Genomic DNA, 18,255 nt, shown 5'->3' on the forward strand with positions numbered 1-18,255 from the left:
GCAGGCTCTGGCTGCTCAGTGGCTTCAAGCTGTCCCCTCCATGCACAGTTGCCATCTTCCTACCCGGCTCTTCCTCACTCCTTGGGCCCCCTTGCGCCCCGCCATTCCCCAGCAGCCACCGTTGCTGCCCTTTTTCTCCTCCGGTGCCTGCCTGACCGAGAGATGCCCTGTGTGGTGCCACTACTGGTTCTCCTCGGCCGCCGGGTCGCGGCACGTGCATTCGTCCTGGTCACAGTCAGCAGCAAACGGGATCACCTGGGGGGACAATGGGAGATGTAAGCCTCTGCTTTGAGACCGCTGGCTCCTGGCACCCCTGTGCCCGTGCATACAGGTACAGACAGACCCATGGTACAGACAGACAGGTTGGGCTGGGCCCCGATGTTGTTCGCGTTGTAGAAGCTGCCAGGCTCGCTGAGGAATGGGCTCTGACATACGCTGTCCCCATGTCGGTTTATTCTTAGCGTTTTCCTTTTTGTTAACTGGTGTTTCAAATTTTGCAGCCAAGGGTTAGCTTGAGTCTTGCACTTCAAATCTCAAACCCTGGGGAGAAACCTCCCCCGGTGGGTGTGAGCCATTTGGGCTAGGGCTGGCAGTGGCGAGGCACCTCCAGATTCCAGTGTTACTTTGGCCCCTCTTAGAAAGCGCCCTTTGTCCATACCTGAGCCCACGGACCTGTCTTTCCAGCTACCCCTGGCTCTTCCAGGCTCAGCAGAGCATGAACGTAGCACTGCCTTGTCTTCTGCACCTCTTGGGAGAACTCACCTGAGCTGCCAGCTGCAAAGGCTGGCCTCCACCCTGCCGATGGAGAAGCCAGGCTGGCTGCGTGCATTGCGCACTGCGGATTGAGAAACCCCAGGCGGGCTGGAGGCTGGGTGAGCAGGAGCAGCCTTCAGTGGGGCAGGCAGAGGGTCTGTCTAGGGCCACCAGCAAGCTGTCTTGCTTTGAGACATCCCGTGTTGGTAGAGAGGCTCACTGAACATTGCTTTCTCTACAACAATGGTATGTGGCCGAGCAAATTTATGTCACCTTAGCTAGTGACTGCAGAGCAAGGTGGGACAGCACCGGCAACTGGTTGACAGTCGCCCAGTCATAGGACATGGAAGTGGAGAAAACAGTTTTCTCCAGAGGTTTTTTTACACACCAGGCTCAGAGTCAGGAGTTTTTCTTACTGTGGAAACACATTTGATTTTTCACAGTGGGAGGCTGGAGTAGATTTTTGGTGTTTAAACCCCATATTCCTGCATCTGTGTTAGGAGAGACGTGCTGGAGGCTTGTGCTGGGGGAGATCTGGGAGCTATGGGGGAAGCAGGCTGAGACTGGGTCTCCTGAGAGCCATGGGACTGGATTTCCCCCACCTTTCGCTGCAAACCCATCCTTTATTTTGGCCAGAGATGCAGATGTCTCACATGCCCTGAGAGCCGTGCCTTGCACTGAGCTGTCATGATATCGCTGCGGAGGTTTCACTCATCACTTGGGTGTAAAGCCTTTTCTCTCCTATCTCAGCTGGATCTTCCCAGGATTTTATTTTCCCTTTTCACTGTGTGTGTATGCGTGATGAAAGGAAAAATGATTCAAGCTCCACAACAAAGACGAGAAGATCCAAATTCACATATTTTTGCTGTGAGAAATCATCTCATGCCCTATTATTTGTTTTGCTGTTGGATATGCTTAGGAAGGATGGGCTGTGAGTGCTGGCTAGTCAGCTGGGTGGGAGGGGAGGTTGTGATGGGAGACAAAGGAGGGTCTGGGCAACCCCAACCCCCACCTGCTCTTTGCTGAGGGAAGGAGAGTAGGACAGGCCATATTGGACCCCAACGGACCGTACCAAAAATCCTTTGAGATTGCTCCATTATACAACAAGGTGACTCCTGACTCACCACGACTAACACCACATCCTATGGACGTCATTTCTTTGGGAGTCATTTTCCCAAAATAAGAGAGAATCTCATAACTTCAGTGGGAGCTGGGCTGAGCTTTCAGACCCCCGGCCCTCATCCAAACCCCGCCTTTAAACAGAGGCATGATGTCCACCAGCTTCAGCTGGCTTTGGTTTGAAATGATGGGTTTGTTGTCCATTTGTGGGAAAACTGCATTGGAAGCTTGGTTCTACAGCCAGCAAAGCCAAAGGGCGTGGCTAGCAGTCACCACTTAGTCCTTAGACCTGGCCAGTGCCGCAGAAGATGCTAACTTACCTTCCTGGAGGACAGTGTGGAAGAGCAGCAGTCACCCCCGTCGTACTGGCAGTAAGCCCGGTTGTTGATGGTGTCGCACCAGCCGTCTGCTTGGAATGGCTAGGTAAAAAAACAAGTCTTTGCTGAAAGAGTTCTTCAAAAGCATGAAGTTGCCCCCAAAACCAGAGATCCCAGGTTCTCAGCAAGGCCTGTGTGCACCCCTGATAAGTGCCAAGGCCCAGATCCACCATACGCATCCCCCTCTTCATAGCCAAAGGGCACCAAAAGCCTGGTGTCCTGGCTGGTGTGCATGGAAGAGTGGGTGCTCAGAGGGCAGCAGCTGTAACTTGAGGATCAGGGAGTTGTGTCAGGAAGAGAGAAAACAAACCCACTTCACTAGAGAGGGCCCCAACCTGAATGCCACAAGTGCCCATTTCCACCTGACTCAGTGCTTTCCCACAGAGTTCACTGCCACCCAGCTAGGAGTTGGTTCACCACCTTGTCTGCTCATCTACCTTCTCACAACACTCTCACCTGTCTCCACCATAATCCAGCTCTCTGGATGTTCATAACTGGAGCAGGAGTCAGTCTGTAAGACGTTGACCCAACTCTTCTCTCCAACACCCCCACTCCCAAGGAGCTTGGCTCTGAAGCTGACCTTGGTGACCTGGCCAGGGCAGTTAAGTACATACAGCGAAGCTGTTATGAGGATCAATAGAGCATCCTGCTGGAGGATGATTCTCAGGAGGGCAGATGCTTTATCTCCCTTGGACTACAAGAAAGGTTCAGCAAGGTCAGGAGTCTCCCAGAAATACTTGCACTCAAGCCAAGCCAAGCACTGGCAAGCACTGGTTGCAAGGACTATGCCTCTTCCAGAATGCTCTTGCTCTGGCTCTGACCCTGAAGAACGCTCCCCAAATCCCTCTATACTCTCCCCACTGGAGACTCTGGCCCAGTCCACGGCATGTGGCTCCACCAAACCTTGCCAAATTGCGCTACCAGGCCACTTCTCTGGTGTCCAGCTGGGACAAACAGAAGGGACCTTCATTACTATCTCCCTGCAGTTAAAATACAACTCTGGACTGAGCAGAGAGGGCACTAGCCTACGGATAACCAGAAATACCGGCAATGTGGTCACCTTCCAGCTTCAGTCTTGACCATCTCCCTCCTCATCTCTCTTCTTCATGACCCAAATCTCACCTTCTGTAAGGAAATCGTATGGTTGAGCGGTGCGGGATTTTGTATTGTCAAAATAACGGTGGCTTCTCCTGGTGCGGCACAGCCCAGTGCCCTTTGCTGCCCTCCGCTGAGTCCCTGCCAGGTCTGCCTGGACGGCTGGGGGTTTGCAGAGCCCAGCTTGCCTTGGTGCAGCTCGGATAAATGCTCTACCACCAACAAGCCTTCTTCCCTTCCAGTTCTAACATCAAAGCTATGGCAGCAGAGCAGCTTTCTGTCCAGAAATGTGAAATGGCCCAAGCAGCCATTCAGAAATCCGCTTTATTGCTGTGCAGTTATATGCGTCGTCTGATCACAGATGAGAAACAAGCCACCGGGGCTCAGAAGCAGCCGACGAGGGCTGCGGAGCAGTGCTTTGCGACCGGCGCAACCAAACAACGTGCACGTGAAGCACTTGCAGTGGACTGTCAGGAGCGATCTGCAGCAGAGGTTTCTTTATCACAGCAGCACTGCCAAGCGACAACCAAATGTGCTAACAGGATGGCGAGGCCATTCGTTAACCAAGTGATTAGTAACGAAACGCTTCTCCCGCTCCAGGCTCTGTGATGGGAGCTACTGGCCCAGCAGCATGGCCAACCTCCAGGAGGACTGCTGTCCTCAGAAAGGGCTCTTGGTGGAAACCTCGCCACCCCTTTGCTCATGGAAGCAGCCAGCCTGTTTCACTGGATCTGGTGGCTCCAAAAGAGGACTGAGCTTCACAAAATACCCAGCCCCAGCCTTTGATGGACATTCACCATAGCACCCCTCAAACAGCCATCTGAAAAATGTCCCCACACACCGTGATGGCCCTGCATCCGTAGCACCGAAGCCAACATGTGAGACTGGTGATAATGCCAACGATTCACATTGAAAGGCCACACCAAAAGCAGGGAAGGGATGTGGCTCTTTGTCCTCATGACTCACAAGGAACAGAAATGCGCTCAACACGGGCTAATGGCACTTCAGAAGGAATTATGGCAAAACCGAGTCTGACTGTGCTATCAGTACACAAGTCCCTGGGACAAACCCAGGCAGCCACAGAGAGACCACGTTTGCCTGGTAGACCTTGCAAGAGGAAAAGAATGAACACACCTTCTTACAGGTGGGAAACTGAGGCACAGATGGGTTAGATAGATAGCTTACTCGGAACCAAGAAGGGATTTGGCCCCCGTCATTGCTGTTGCGAACCATGTCCAGAGGAGACCAGGGTGCAATTTCACCAAGGCAATAGGGTTAACACTCCTATTCCTTTCAAAAACATTAGTGGGTCTTAAACGATGGTGATCACAGAAGATCTCTGAGCCACAAAGCAGCTTTAAGTCCTGGGAGGACCAGGGCAGGGATGTTGGGGCTGGCCAGGGCAGGGATGCAGGCAGGGGACTGGATGTTGGCAGTGAAGAGCTCTTCTGGGTGTGATTTGCTTTTGCAGCCCTCCGCGCAGCGGAGTTTTTCCTTGAGCTTTGCTCCATATGTCATGACTCACTGGCAAAACAACACCCGCCGCTCTGGTAGTTTCCATACAATTAGAGGGAGGTTTGCCCGTCCCGGCTGCACAGGCCTGAAACGATTTCCAGATATTGTGTGCAAGGTGGGGGGAGGACATGGACAGGCACGGGATAAGGAAGGAGAGGCTCTCAGTTTCTCTCTACACCTATTCGGGCTAATTGCCCCCTCCTCTCAACCTGCCAGGACTTGTACCCCACCCTAAACAAATACAGGCTTCTATGACAACACTTGTTGGGGAAACTTAACAGCTCATGCTCCAAATTACATTGGAAAAACATGTGAAGGGAAAATAAAAATGACTAATTGGACTTCAGGCTCAAGAGAGCCAGACACAGGGTTCGGCGACTGCTGTCCCTGCTCCCTGCTCCTTGCCCAGTGCCTGACTCCCGCTGCTTCGCCTTGTCAAGAATCTCCAGCTGCTTTCATCTTCGCAAGCAGAAGGAGCAAAGTGCTGATGGGTCACCCTCGAAGGCACAGGCACCCTTGTACTTGCATCAGGCTCATTGTGGTCTTGGTCATGGCAAGGGAGGACTCAGCCTGTGCTTGAGCTGTGCGTCTCTAGAGAAAGCAATGCCAGAGGTGGGAGAAAGGAGGTTTGCTCACGTTGGTGACTTGCAGGAACACCCAATGGTGTTTTAAGATGCTTCAGGAAAAGAAACTCCTCACCAATGGCTAGCCATGCCACGTGAAGGCAATGGATATGATCCAGGGAAATGACCAGCTGGGATCTAGTCACCTGAATACGATCCTCCAGCATGGGAGGAGAAGGGGCTGGTTGAAATGGCTTGTGCAAACGGGGAAAAAATGAATAAGGTGATTGCTGTAACCGCTCCACGCCACGTTCATTAAGAGATAGGGAGCTGCTGGACGAGGCGGCACGCCACCGAGGCAGCCGGGGAGCTGGGCTGTATCAGCCATTCTCCCCTCTCGCACCATCCATCTCCCCTGTTTATTCAGAGAGGAGCTGCAGCGGGGCATGTGTTAGCACGTGGAGGTGCAGCATCTGGCACCGCTGGGCCCGCATCCTGCACTGCCAGCGTAAAAATAGTAACCGAGAATCGAGTGCTTGGCAATTTAAATAGGTTAAAAAACCACATGCTCTCAAAGCTGGGAATAGGCACGAATAAAAAGAGAAAACATTTAAAAGAGGGGAAAATATTAGAAGCAGAGGAGCGATGTGAGAAAGGACTGGTTAGATCCTGCCGCATCCCAGACAGAAGCATCTCAGACAGAAGCATCTCAGAGGGCTCGGCAGTGCTGTTTCTCTCGAGGCTGCCGGGAGATGCTGTGCAGGGAGTGGTGTCTGTGTGCACGGTGTTTTTCCACTGTTCCTACAGAGGGTCCCAGGCCAGGGCTGAGCTGGCTGATTCCCTCCCCAGGGCTGCTGTCCTGCCTGGCAGTGCCATCAGCAAGGTGGGCAGAGTCCAGACGCTTTTCTTCAAATCCACCTCAGATGCAGGTTAATTCACTGTGGAAGAGCATAAAAGGGTGCAAGAGAGTGGCAGGAAGATGGAGCACACAGAATAAGTCACAGATGCTGTGAATATCGTTCATATTTTGCTGGTACATCACGGGCATTTGATGAACATTATTTCCCGGGAATGTAGGTTTTGCTCTGGTTGAGCAGACCTGAAGACTCAGTACCTTGCTTTTGGTGATGACCCATTCCAGATGCTTTGGAGGAAGGTGGAAAAAAGAGAAGAATTCAGCATGCGCCTGGCCAATTGTGTGACCGAAGAGCTGAAAGATTCTCCCGCACCACTGCTGGGATGGAAAGTGCTTGCAATTTCAATCCGCCCATAGATAGAGAAAGGCAAGATCCCATTTTCAGGGCATCAAGTCCAGCCTTAATAAGCAGAAAGGTTTCCCCCAGCCTCCGGGATGCTGTGCAGGTCCTGGGCTTTGGGACCTTGCTGATCCCATCCAAGGAGGGTGCGTAGTTCGCTTTCATGCTGCTGCCAGGGCAGCGCGGAATTTGCTGCACTTTCGTCCTTCCCTTTGGGCATCTGTATTTTGGGCAGACCTCGGACTTTTTGCGTGCTGAGACAACCATGTGTGACCCTGGAGCTGAGGAGGTGCAGGTGTCTTCTTCCTCCTCAGCTGTCACTTTCAAAGCAGCCCCAGAGGAACATGGGAGCCATCATTCCAGCAAGGGAGACAGGCAGGGACCAGCCCTAGAAAAGCTGCCGCTACTGTCACAGCCATGCCTCGTGCATCAGCCTCACCACTGTTAACTCTGCTGTAGTGACGGGTGAGTCGTTAGTGGTGAAACGATCAGCTGGAGGAGACAGAAGGGAGGTGGGGTGGCACGAGAGACAGGGAAGGGCTGGGTGATAAACCTCTGCAGGGGAAATGCCTCCCCTTGTTGTGCACATAGTCTTCCAGGATCCTCGCAAGGTCTTCAAAAGCAACCCCCTGAAGACACCAGGGTGTGCTCAGCACCAGCTATGAGAAAGTAGCAGCAGCCAGGGCCAGCAGCTTCAGGGGTCTAAGATGTGCAAGAGAAGCCATGTCCCAGGTACAAGCCACTGCTGCATGTGGCAGGGGGGAGCAGGCAGGGGCGTGTGGAGGAAGAAAAGCACGAAGCGGGCTGCAGCAGCCCTTGGCCAGGGATAGGCAGAGGGCAGCTTCTCCCCACTGGCTGCCTTTCATTCCTTCCCACCTCAGCCACTAGCCAAGATATTTCAGAAAGCTCTGGGAGGTCCCTGGGAGAACTTGAAGAATACCCAAAGCCTCGTTAAAAGTCTGGTTCACTTCAAGCCCCTCTGCATCCACCACCCCAGGCTTGAGTCGCTGGCGATTCCTCCTCCCATCCCTGCCCGCACTCCTCCAGCGCTGCTCCCGAACACGGTGCTGGTGTCAGTCCCTTCAGCCCCAGGCGTGGCAGGAGCTAGTTAAAGCACCGCTATAGCAGAGTGTCCCCGGGACAAATCCCTTTCCTTGCGCACTCAGGCTGGTGAGGCAGAGAGCCCGGCCATTCTTGGCTCCCCCAGCTTGCCCAGGGAAGTTGACTGGGAATGCAGACTGTGGGAGGAAATGACAATGTTCATTGTTTGGATTAAATATTTTTCTTGGCCTTCTCTCTGTTGCAGAATGTCTTTTATTTTATTATTTTTTTTCCTCCCCCCCCAACACCCCAAGCACATTCACTTTCTCTCTCTCCTTCCTGAGGCTCTACGGCACGCAAGGAGGAAATCAGCTCTGAAAAACAGAGAGAGATGGAGAGGGAACAGGGCTGGCTTCTGCTCAAAAAGCTTTTTGGGGGATGCCTCAGTGCCCTGAGCCACTCCAAGCAGCAAACGAGCTCTACCTGGCCCATCGCAGTGAGGGAGGCAGGGTGAGCACCACTTGGAGGAAGAGAGCTCTAGATACTTGGCAAGAGGCACCTGGGACCAAGTGACCCGAAAAAGAAAAGAGAAACAAATTCCTACAGACTCAGCACTTCATCCATCATTACTGTGTCTCCCAGTTTCTGCCCCCTGAGCTGTCCCTCTGCTCCTTTTGCACCATGGCAGCCGTCCCTTGGAGCCACTTGCCTGCAGGATGGCTTGCTTGGAGACATCATGGACCTCCCCATCACTTCAGACACAGCCACAAAGCAAAATGGAGAAATGCCAATTGTTTCTGAGCTTGCACATGTCCCTCGTCAGCTCAGTGTGCAGACCACTTTCATCACATCTCAGATCTTCATGAACATCTGCTCCAGCTCCAACATCCTTCTCCCCAGGCCTCACTACGAAAACGGAGGCTTGTTTCTTGTGGAAGTACTCCCTATGCTCTAAGGAATGCTTCAAGGAAGAGGTGACAGGCTGGAAGGCAGTGTCCTGCTATCTGGTTTCAGCCTAGGTGCCATCACTTGTAGAGTCATGCCTGAGGCAAGCAACAGCCCACATCCCCGCCGTCTTGGTATGCAGCTCTAGGTGTTCTTCGAGACAAGGGGAGTCCCCTGGACAAGGGTGTCCTGAAAACATCTAGGCCCCATTTGAATCAGTGTGGATTGAGTTTGTACAGGATCAGCATCCGAAGAGGATGGAGAGGACAGAGATTAGATTGCTGGCGTGGTCTTCAGTCTGAATGCTGCTGTAGATGGCCGTACTGGGAGAACAGTCCTTGACTTCACGGTGTCTGAAATTGTTTCTGTGTCCCAGGCCAGCATTTGTCTTGGAATCACTTCTGCTGCAGAAGTGAGTGTGTGGCCCTCTGGGCTGCTGAACGGGGGTGCATTTCCTCATCCCTGTCCTGCTCTGTGCCATGCTCCTCAGGGACCCCACAGCTCAGCAGACAGCAATCTGGAGAGGGCTCTGCACAGTCCATGGGGACAAGAGTGAAGGAAGGGATGGAAAGCTGGTGTAGATAAACACCACATCAGAAGAGGTCTTCGCTTCTGTAAAAGCATGTGTCCATGATCTGTTCACAGTGGGGTCCTTTTTACACCCTGATCTCAGTGCTGACAGGAGAAGGAAAACAGAAGCAGGAAAGAACAAGCGAAGAGGGGTAGAGGAAGATGCCATGTGTCAATAGTGCTCCGGACAAGCATGGTGGCTCACGGACATGGGGACCCAACTCACGAAGCAGGAAAGAACAAGCGAAGAGGGGTAGAGGAAGATGCCATGTGTCAATAGTGCTCCGGACAAGCATGGTGGCTCCCGGAGATGTGTCCCCACATCTCAGGGCTGCTGCTGCTGCACACATGAGAGGAGCCCCAACTGCCTGTGCCACGAGCACCAGCCTGCAGCCCTGCCCTCAGCAGCTCGCCTGCTGCTGTGGATTAGGTCTCCTGCCAAGCCATTTGTGCAAAATACATTGCAGGATAGAACGGGTTGTGGAAAACAAGCCCTGAAAACCACAAGGGCCTCCTGACCCACTTGTATCTGGTTTCTGCCAAGTTCTTGTTACAGATCTTAAACAGAAAGAAAAACAATGTACAAGGGATGAAGGAACTGAAGGGGAATGAACATTCATGTTGGAAGAGCAGTTGGCTGGGCTATGCTTGGGTATATTTGTTTATTATCAGAAGCGACTCATTGATTTTTATTCCAGCGGCCGCTTTCAGCAGCTTTCCAGCCTGTCTGTGTCACTGGCTGCGGGACTGTGACCACTGGGAGAGGGGAAAGTGTAACACGGACAGGAGTGGAGGGATGGCACCTGAGCTGGAACGGTCAGGGTACCACGAGAGTGGGCCAGCCTGTGCAGTGTGGCGTGGGGAAGCGGATGCTGCTTCCACGTCTTTGGGTCTCTCCGGTGGTGTGCCTGGATGTTGCGGTCCTACCCCTGGCCAAAAGGCCCAGCTTTCGGGGCTCTGTAAGCCCCTGCCCGTCCTTGCACCATGCTGGTGCAAGAACGTTTTATTTCCCTCTGCTTTGTCTCTTAAGAAAACGAGGTTTCTGTAATCACACTCTACATGTGTGCAGGGAGCAGAGATCTTCTCACAGTTTAGGAGAAGTATGCCTCAGCTGAGATTTTTGGAAAAGATTCCTTTGGGCTCATCCCCTGGAAAGCTAAGGCGCCTGTGCTGCTCATGCCAAGAGCAGCACGGAAACATACCCGGCAGGTACACAGAGAGCTCTCCATCTTGCCTTCCACCTCCCCAGCATCAAGGACTTTGCCTTCACCCATCAGGGGCCAGGTCTCACCTGCAGTCCATGCTCCTCATACTCCCCCACCGTCTGCTCTTTCTGCATTAAGCATGGTGGAAGGTATAGCCCTGCCTATCCTGATCCTATCGCTATCTGTTTGTGGCTCCATGTCCACTAATTTTGTTTAATCCCTTTTTGAACTTAAAGCTACTTCTCAGCCCCGTAGCCAGTTTCAGAGCCCAGCGCTCGCTGTGTCCAAAGCTCTTTCCATCATACCTTGCCAACAGTCAACCCCTTGCCAGTCTCAGTGAGTGCTCCCAAGTTCTGCATCCATCTTACCCAGCACCTCTGTGACTTGGAAAACCTCCAGCAGTCTTCTGCTTTTCAAACTGTAGAGTCCCAGACGTTTTAGGGTCTCCTTGAAGGGCAGCTGTGGCATATCCTTAATAATTGTGATTGATTGTTTTTTCCAACTCCGCTGCATCCTCTTGGGGTGTAGAGACCAACATGTCTTGTACTATCCAAAACTTGAATGTGCCAGAATCTAGGGCCACTCATCGAGTCCTGTTTGGTCACCTGGATCACATTCACGTTGGCTTTGGTGCGACTCCTCAGGAACAAGAGTCTGCTTGCAAGAGCAGCAGGCACATCCCGTAGGGCCCTCTTTGCATTTTCAAAGCCAGACAGCAGACAGAGGAATGCTCCCAGGGGGACAAGAGAGGAGAGAGTGATGACATGAACATCACGAGAGGGTGACTAAATTCTGCCCATGCTGGGATACCTCTAGTTGCTCTAGAGTGTCTCCTTGCAGAAGCTGGGGTGCCTGTAAGTCCTCCTTGCCTTAAGCCCTAGGACAGCAGAAGAGGATCTTTTTCCCAGAGCAGAGCATCCTGCCAGCATCATGTTTCTGCCTGGTTTCCTGTGTGGAGCTTTGCTGTGGTACGAAAGCAAAGCCCCTCCAGGTCTGGGAGAAGGGGCAATCAAAAATCCCCGGACCCACTGATAGTGAGAAGAGGCAGCTGCCTGCAGCTGGTTCCTGGCTGCAGCGTTTTGCCCAAGGAGAGAGTCACACCATCTCCTGTCATTAAAACGCAGCAGGACCTTGATTTTAGACTAGACTTCCCACCGTCCCTATTGCATATGCCCTCAAAGGGGTTAATTCTGGCTGACAAATGCTGGACACAAACCGCAGATGTGCAGACAGAAGAGGGTTTTGTGCATGCTAGAAAGAGCCGAGGATCCATCGGGGTCCTTGACTACCTGTTGGATAGAGATTTGAGAACAACTGGCAGCCACAAACACGCTTCAATCCCTACCTCATCATTTCCATGGTAATACCTAAGGAAAACCACGGAATAGGGACGGATCAGCATTTTACAATCATGATAACACGACCAGCAGCACGCCCAAGGGCGGCGAGACCTTGTTCTGATGCGAGGAAGACCAGAGAAATTCCCAGCAGCTCATGCTCACGACGGCTTTCTGGTATGGCCCGTCTTCACCCAGGGAGTGAAGCAGAGACCTCACGCTGAAGTCTCTGAGTGTTCCTCCGGCGTGAGGCAGAGCTGCTCAGAGCAACGCACAGCAAAGCCAACCCCGGCCAGAGAAGGCACTGAGTCACATCAGGAAGGAATTGCTACCAGACCACAGCTGTAGTAGCTCCTGTCCAGCTCCTGCCATACCAGTATGAAGCTCTGCCTCCCAGTGGTCTCTCCAAAACATGCTGCCTTAAATCCCTTGCAATTAACCCTTTGCTACCTCTACACAATGATGAAACAGAGCTGGTGGTGAGTGAGGTCAGCATGTTGCACAATGTATTGGCTGCCCAGAAGAGCCTGGCCTCGTTCACTCTGATTGCTGCAAGAGCAGCCTGCCTTCCTCTGAGCGTGTTTGAGCAGGACGGGGCTGGTTACTCCATCCTGTCAGTAATTCTGGGTAAACATGGTGATGATGATAAAATAAGTGGACTTTTTCACCTAAACCACAGCCACCATGTGAACCACAGGAGCCCTTGTAGTGGCAGAAAGCAGGGTGCAGAGCCAGAGAGTCGCACAGACTAGGAGATGCTCTATAGCAGCCACCTCTTATGCATGGACTGTTTTGGGCCATGCCAGGAATAGTCCAAGGGAGCAATCTTGATCACTATGCATGTTGTCTCCTCTGAAGTCTACAGCCTCGCTTGCTCCTGGACACAGGAGGAGGATAGCTGAGAGGCGGTTACCTCGGCATGGTTTAGGAGAACCTGCCACAGATGCTGCAGACACCTCTGTAGGATGGGTGGTTACTCTCCGCCTCCACTCACCTCTCCACCCAGCACCAAGCCCTCTCCTTTCTTCCTCCCCACTTCAGTGCTGCCGTCTGTTTTTCCACTGATGGCAGGGGATGAGATGTTTGTTCTGGTGCCCCTCAAGAGGTGAAGCAACGCTCAGAGTTAACTCGTGTTCCTGACTGGGTTCCTGGAAGGGTTTGCATCCTTCCTTCCCTCCCTCATCCGCTGAACTATGTGCCTCCCTGCTCTGGGGATGGGGAACTTGGCAAGGTGCAGTGAGACGCTGGGGGGCAGATGGAAAGAGAAGGGCGGTGGGGAGAGAAGTGAGAGGGATAAGCAGGCAGGCTGATCCACCTGCATGCAGTAATGAGTGAGAGTCCCTCTAACGCCATTGCACAGTGAACTTTCCAATGTGAGGCAGGGCTTCATCTGGGACTGGGGAGGTTGAGTCTTGGCTACTGCTCCCACGTCCCAGCCTGAAGGAACACCACCAGGGTGAGACAGTATGAGCAGCCAGGTGGCCTGGATTTCTCTTATGTAGGGTTTTTCCCCTCACTGGGGCATCCAGTTGAGAAAGAGTCCTCATCCAACATGTGCTTAGCAGTCAATGCAGAGGCAGCAGCATCTCTAAGGGGTGACTTAGACCTGAGGTGAGCTGGGCAGTCCACCAGAGAGCATTTCACTGCCCAGTGGAGAGCAGAGGCTAGGTTCCTAAAGGAGGTGCCTCCAGTGAGGAATTACTGTGAAACGTGGAGGAATCTGGGACTAAGATGTCCCACGGACATGGCAAGTCAAACCGAACCATGTCAGACCCAGCAGGGGCTATGTTCTGCAGGGGCAGAACATTTCTTATTCGGGTAAATGAAAGGGAGAACATGAAAAGGAGATGAGACAGGGCACCATGCAGCAAGGAAAAATTACAGGTTTTAGTCCATTTCTACCCAACTCTCACTGTCTGATGTCCCCACGTCTCCAAAAGATTGAGTCCCAAGTGAAATGGCCTCTGAGAGCTGCACTGCTTTTTGCACAAGGAAGGAGGCAGGAGTAGAGTAGGAATGAGGATGACAACTCGCACCGATGAGGGTGCTAACCAACATTCAGGGCATTTTCTGTGGTCAAACTGGGAGACTGGTAACACTTCCTTTCTTCCCAGTGCCAAACAGCAGCTCCCAGAGCAGTGCTTTGAATGAGACGCTTTTGGTAAGACTTATTGTGTCAAGAGAATGACTATTATAAAACACGTGAAAAAGTTATTTAGGAAGACCCAACCCTCACAACCTGCAGCATCGCGGAAGAAAAGCTGGTGAAAAGAATAATCAAAGACACGTGTGCGAGAAGTGAGGAGGAGGAGAACGGGGAGGAGGTGGCTGTGAGCTGCATCAGAAAGGAAAGCATCAGGGTGAAAGAAGCTCTCTGAGGATGGATGTTCGTTAGTATGACAGCGAGTGACCGAGACCTTAAGAACAGGCCTGCTCTGATTAAACTGTTAACGAGAAAGAAGGCCTTGTTCCACAGAGGAGGATCAGGATATCTGACAAAGAGTTAGATGACCCGAAGGACTAGAGAGAGAAACAGGATGACATTCACTTGTATAAAATTGAAGGGCGAGCTCTCTTACTGATGGTAAAACATCTGCTCTTAGCTTGCAGCTCATCAGCTGGCAACGAAGGAGGTGGAGAAAGATCTGTGTGTGCTTGCTGACCTCGGGATATCTCTGAGCTGCCAGAGTGATGCAACTGCAGAAATAACAGATACAGTCCTGGGTCCTATCAAAAGAGGTGTTTCCAGCACAAGGAAACTTTGTGCAGGGCTTTGGTAAGATCTCAGCTGGAAGAAAATGCACTGTTTGGTCATTCCTGATGAAAGATTAATGGAAAGCAGAAATAGCATTTAAAAGACTACAAGGCTGATGAAGAGCATGGACTCCCCATCTTCTGCTAGGACACTGCACGATTTTGGCTGCTTTAACCTCCTGTATGCCCAGGCTGCTGTCTAGGATTGCTTTCTAAGAGCAATGACAAGCATCCAGAAAAAGAAAGAGGCCATGCTGGCCACGAGCATGTTTGGGCAGCCAACGAGAAGACAGTGACTGTTACTGTGAGGTGCTGGGATTTCAGGTGGTTGGTCCCTATCTCTCTCACACACACAGACACACGCTCACACACACACACACAAGCTGGCGTTTTTCATCATCCCCTTTGGGACCTCTTGTTCTTGAAGACACAGAGCCAAGGTGAGGTGAAGGAATCTTAGAGAAGGAAAGGCTGGGGTTGGTCTGGTGTACCTGAGCCTAAGGAAGTGTCCTCATGCCAGCATCGGCTTTCTCTCCCCTGAGCTGTGCGGGAAGGGAAGGACGAGCACCCTACACCCTGTCTGTTTCTTCTGTGGAAGGAGCAGCTCGTAGAGAGCACAAAGAGTGGTTCTCCCTTGCTAGCAGAACCACAGAGGATCACCACAACCATCTGGACTCCTCTTCCACGTCCTACTTCAAATACATTGCCCCAGAGCCAACCTAAAAAAAGTAGTTTAGGAAGACATGGAGCTCCCAAAACACTGAAGAATCCGTTGCTAAGCTCTGGTTCTCAACCATCACGCACCTCTCTAGCACACAGCACCTCCTTCCCCTACGCCTGCAGCCCATGCCTTGCAGTAGAGAGGCACAACACAGCCTCTGAGTTACGGAAATAACTGCTGCACTCTCCGCTCACCATAACATCTCCTTCCTGGGGACGTGCCCCCCTCAACATCGCCCTTTCTCCCACACTTCAGTCAACAAAGAGCTGAGCTAGGCAGAATCGGTGAGCAAAAGCGATCATTTGCATGGAAACGAGCACATAAAATAAATAATCAGCTAAAGCCAAAGCTATTTTTGGTGCGCAAACTTCATTTACATTTTCCTTTTTGGTAAAAATCCCATATTTTCAACATACAACATTTCAAAATACTCCCCCCCACCGCCTCCCCCCGCTTTTTCCTTTTATCCTCAATCATAATAACTAGTGCTTGACAAAGACTGCCTATTTTTAATTTCCTTTGCGAACTGACTCCAGGCTGCCTATGATTTTCTCCTGCCTGCTCATTATTCAAAGCAAAATGAGTGGCTAACCGATTTCTGCAAGGAATTCTTTGTCTGCAGATTCTTCAGGAGCGGTTTGTTTTGCATGTACGAGGCTGGAAATCCTACTTGTTTTGGTTGGACGCGTGAGTCATGCAAGGCTTTTCTGGATCCACGTTACTCTAGAACTGCAGTTCTGGTTAAGGAAATATGCAGCCTTGGAGTCAGCACAGGCTCTTTGGGGATACCCCTTGCCAGTGAAATCCTTTTGCTAGAACATTCTTCCCGGGTTGACCAAAAAGCAGCAGGCAAGGAAGGAAATGGGTTATTCTGCTGCTCTGGCTCCCCAGCATCGCCCTGGCTGAGAGGGACCATACTCAAGGATGTTTGGTCTGGTTGCTCTGCTCAGCAGCAAGCCCTGGCCCAGCTCGAAGCAAACATGAAGTTAAAGCCACCCGGCTTTGTACTGGAGCAAACCTTCGTTGCCAGGAGCTCCCCTGAAAGGAGCAGGCAACTCATGCTGGGGGCAGGGCGAGACTTACCTCACACGACTGGATGCAGTGAATGACGGAGGGATCTGGATACCACCGCAGCCTGCCCGTGCACACAATATGCTGAGGAGGCAAGAACAGAGCTGTTACGTGAGCCGGCAGAAGGAGGGCAACAGCCTCTAACACTTTCTGAAGGTAGAGGGTCTCCCACAACATGCATTGCTCATGGCGGTACAGAACAGCAGTGGCACTCCCAGGACCCATCCTGCACCTCTGCCCACTGGGAAACCCTCCGAAGCCCATCAAACCCAGGGCAGCTGCACCTTGTTGACCCACAAACACAGAATCACACAATGCTGGTGGTTGGCAGGGACCTCTGGAGATCATCCAGCCCAACATCCCTGCTAAGGCAAGTTCACCTAGAGCAGGTCGTACCATCGCCCAAGGCAGAAGCTAGATAGACACGCAGGTGTGTGTGTGTAGCTGTAAGCAGATGCCCAGCTGAGGGAGCAGCAAGGGAGAGAGCAGCGACTACGAAAGAAATGGGTTTGGCCAGATGTGCCACCTCACAGTGGCTGACTTGGCCACAAACTGCTGCTGGGAGGAAGCCCCCCAGCGCCGGGACAGGCTGAGTCTGCCGTTACCTCTCTGCAGGATGCTGGATTCACAGCTTCTTGCTCATAGGGGATGGGGGGCTCCAACAGTCATTGTTCGGTGTCTGCATCAATTTGCTCCCTGACCCCTGGTCAGGCTCCGAGAACTGGATCCTGGCCTGAAGCCGATATACCACTCATGTTCACTCGCGGGCCTGAGGTTATCGCTCATGCTCATGAGGCACAAACTCACCTGCTGCAGCCAGCTGGACACAAGAGCGAGATGTGAAAAGCTCGGTTTCATTGCTGGAGCTGGAATGTGGTGTCCCGCTCCCTCAGTGAGGGTTTGCGGAGAGCGCTCTTGATTATACAGGGGGAAGAAAAGCCCCACCACACATGCAATTTCCTCCTTGTAAAGCTCAGGCAGACTTTGAAATCTGAGGCCCCATAAAACGGTGGCTGGCCTGAGAAAGTGTCCTAGGATGCCCTTCACAGAGCCGGAGTCGCACAGAGGGGGACGTATGTTTTCTCCTAGCTGCCCATTCGAAATGTGCAGCAGCAGGCGGACTGACTGCAGCATTCCCAGCTGGCACGGCAGCGGGTCCTTCTGCTGCGTGTTTGGTCACAACCATGATGGGGTTGGGGCAGGATGAGGTCCTGGCCATCCTTAGCCAGTGCAGGGAAGGCAGACCCAGGGGGAGCTGCTGCCAGATGGGGCAGAGAATGGGGATGCTGGCTCAGCCAGCCAATTCCTGCTCAGCCCGGAGGGTGTTTGCATCCCAACCCCACTGGGGTGTTTCATACGTGGTGGTTGTGTAACCCGAATGGCATTTTGGTGTACTGATATTCCAGGCTGGGAAATAAGGGCGGAGGGACAAACTTGCCCCTCCGCAGGATGCAATGAATCAGAGCTGAAAGCAAAACAGGACTGTGCTCTCCTCCGGTGGCCCCTGCAGTCCCCTGCGTGGTTCTCCCCATACGCTCCCTCACCTCAGGAGCAGGGCACCTCCCAGGAACAGCAGAATGTTGGAGGCTTGGAGAAGCAGGAGCCAGGGCAGAAAAGGAAAATAAGATGGTCCAGGGAGAGAGCTCCTGGCAAGGGGAAGCATCGCTTTTTAAAGTAACACCTCCCCTGCCCTACCTCCTCCTCCTCTTCCTCTCTGCAAAATGCCTCTTTCGCACGAGAGTCCGCAAGAGCGGCAAAAGGGAAGCTCAATGCCACCGCCTCTACGGGCCAAGCCATATGATCCTCAAAGGCGAGGACTCCTTCCAAGGCTCGTGCTTAACCATCCCACACACTCCAGGCATCCTCAACCCCCGGCAGCAATCTGTCGTGGGGCTGATTCGAGGCAACGTACAGTAGTATTCACAAACACGAC

General features: G+C 52.5%; 1 protein-coding gene across 1 annotated transcript in view; it reads right to left on the reverse strand.

Annotated features, from left to right (window-relative positions):
* Window positions 1–180: 180 nt before the first annotated feature.
* The window catches only part of PAPPA2 (pappalysin 2), a gene marked incomplete at its 5' end in the record, with an annotated part of 54,603 nt that continues 36,528 nt past the window's right edge, over window positions 181–18,255 (reverse strand). The window contains 3 exons of the mRNA XM_010145490.1: window positions 181–255; window positions 2,193–2,291; window positions 16,335–16,406. Of these exons, the coding sequence (XP_010143792.1) occupies window positions 181–255; window positions 2,193–2,291; window positions 16,335–16,406 (246 nt within the window). The remainder of the gene's footprint in view (window positions 256–2,192; window positions 2,292–16,334; window positions 16,407–18,255) is intronic.

Source organism: Buceros rhinoceros, unplaced genomic scaffold (assembly GCF_000710305.1).
Source record: "Buceros rhinoceros silvestris isolate BGI_N320 unplaced genomic scaffold, ASM71030v1 scaffold25571, whole genome shotgun sequence".
NCBI classification, from domain to species: domain Eukaryota; kingdom Metazoa; phylum Chordata; class Aves; order Bucerotiformes; family Bucerotidae; genus Buceros; species Buceros rhinoceros.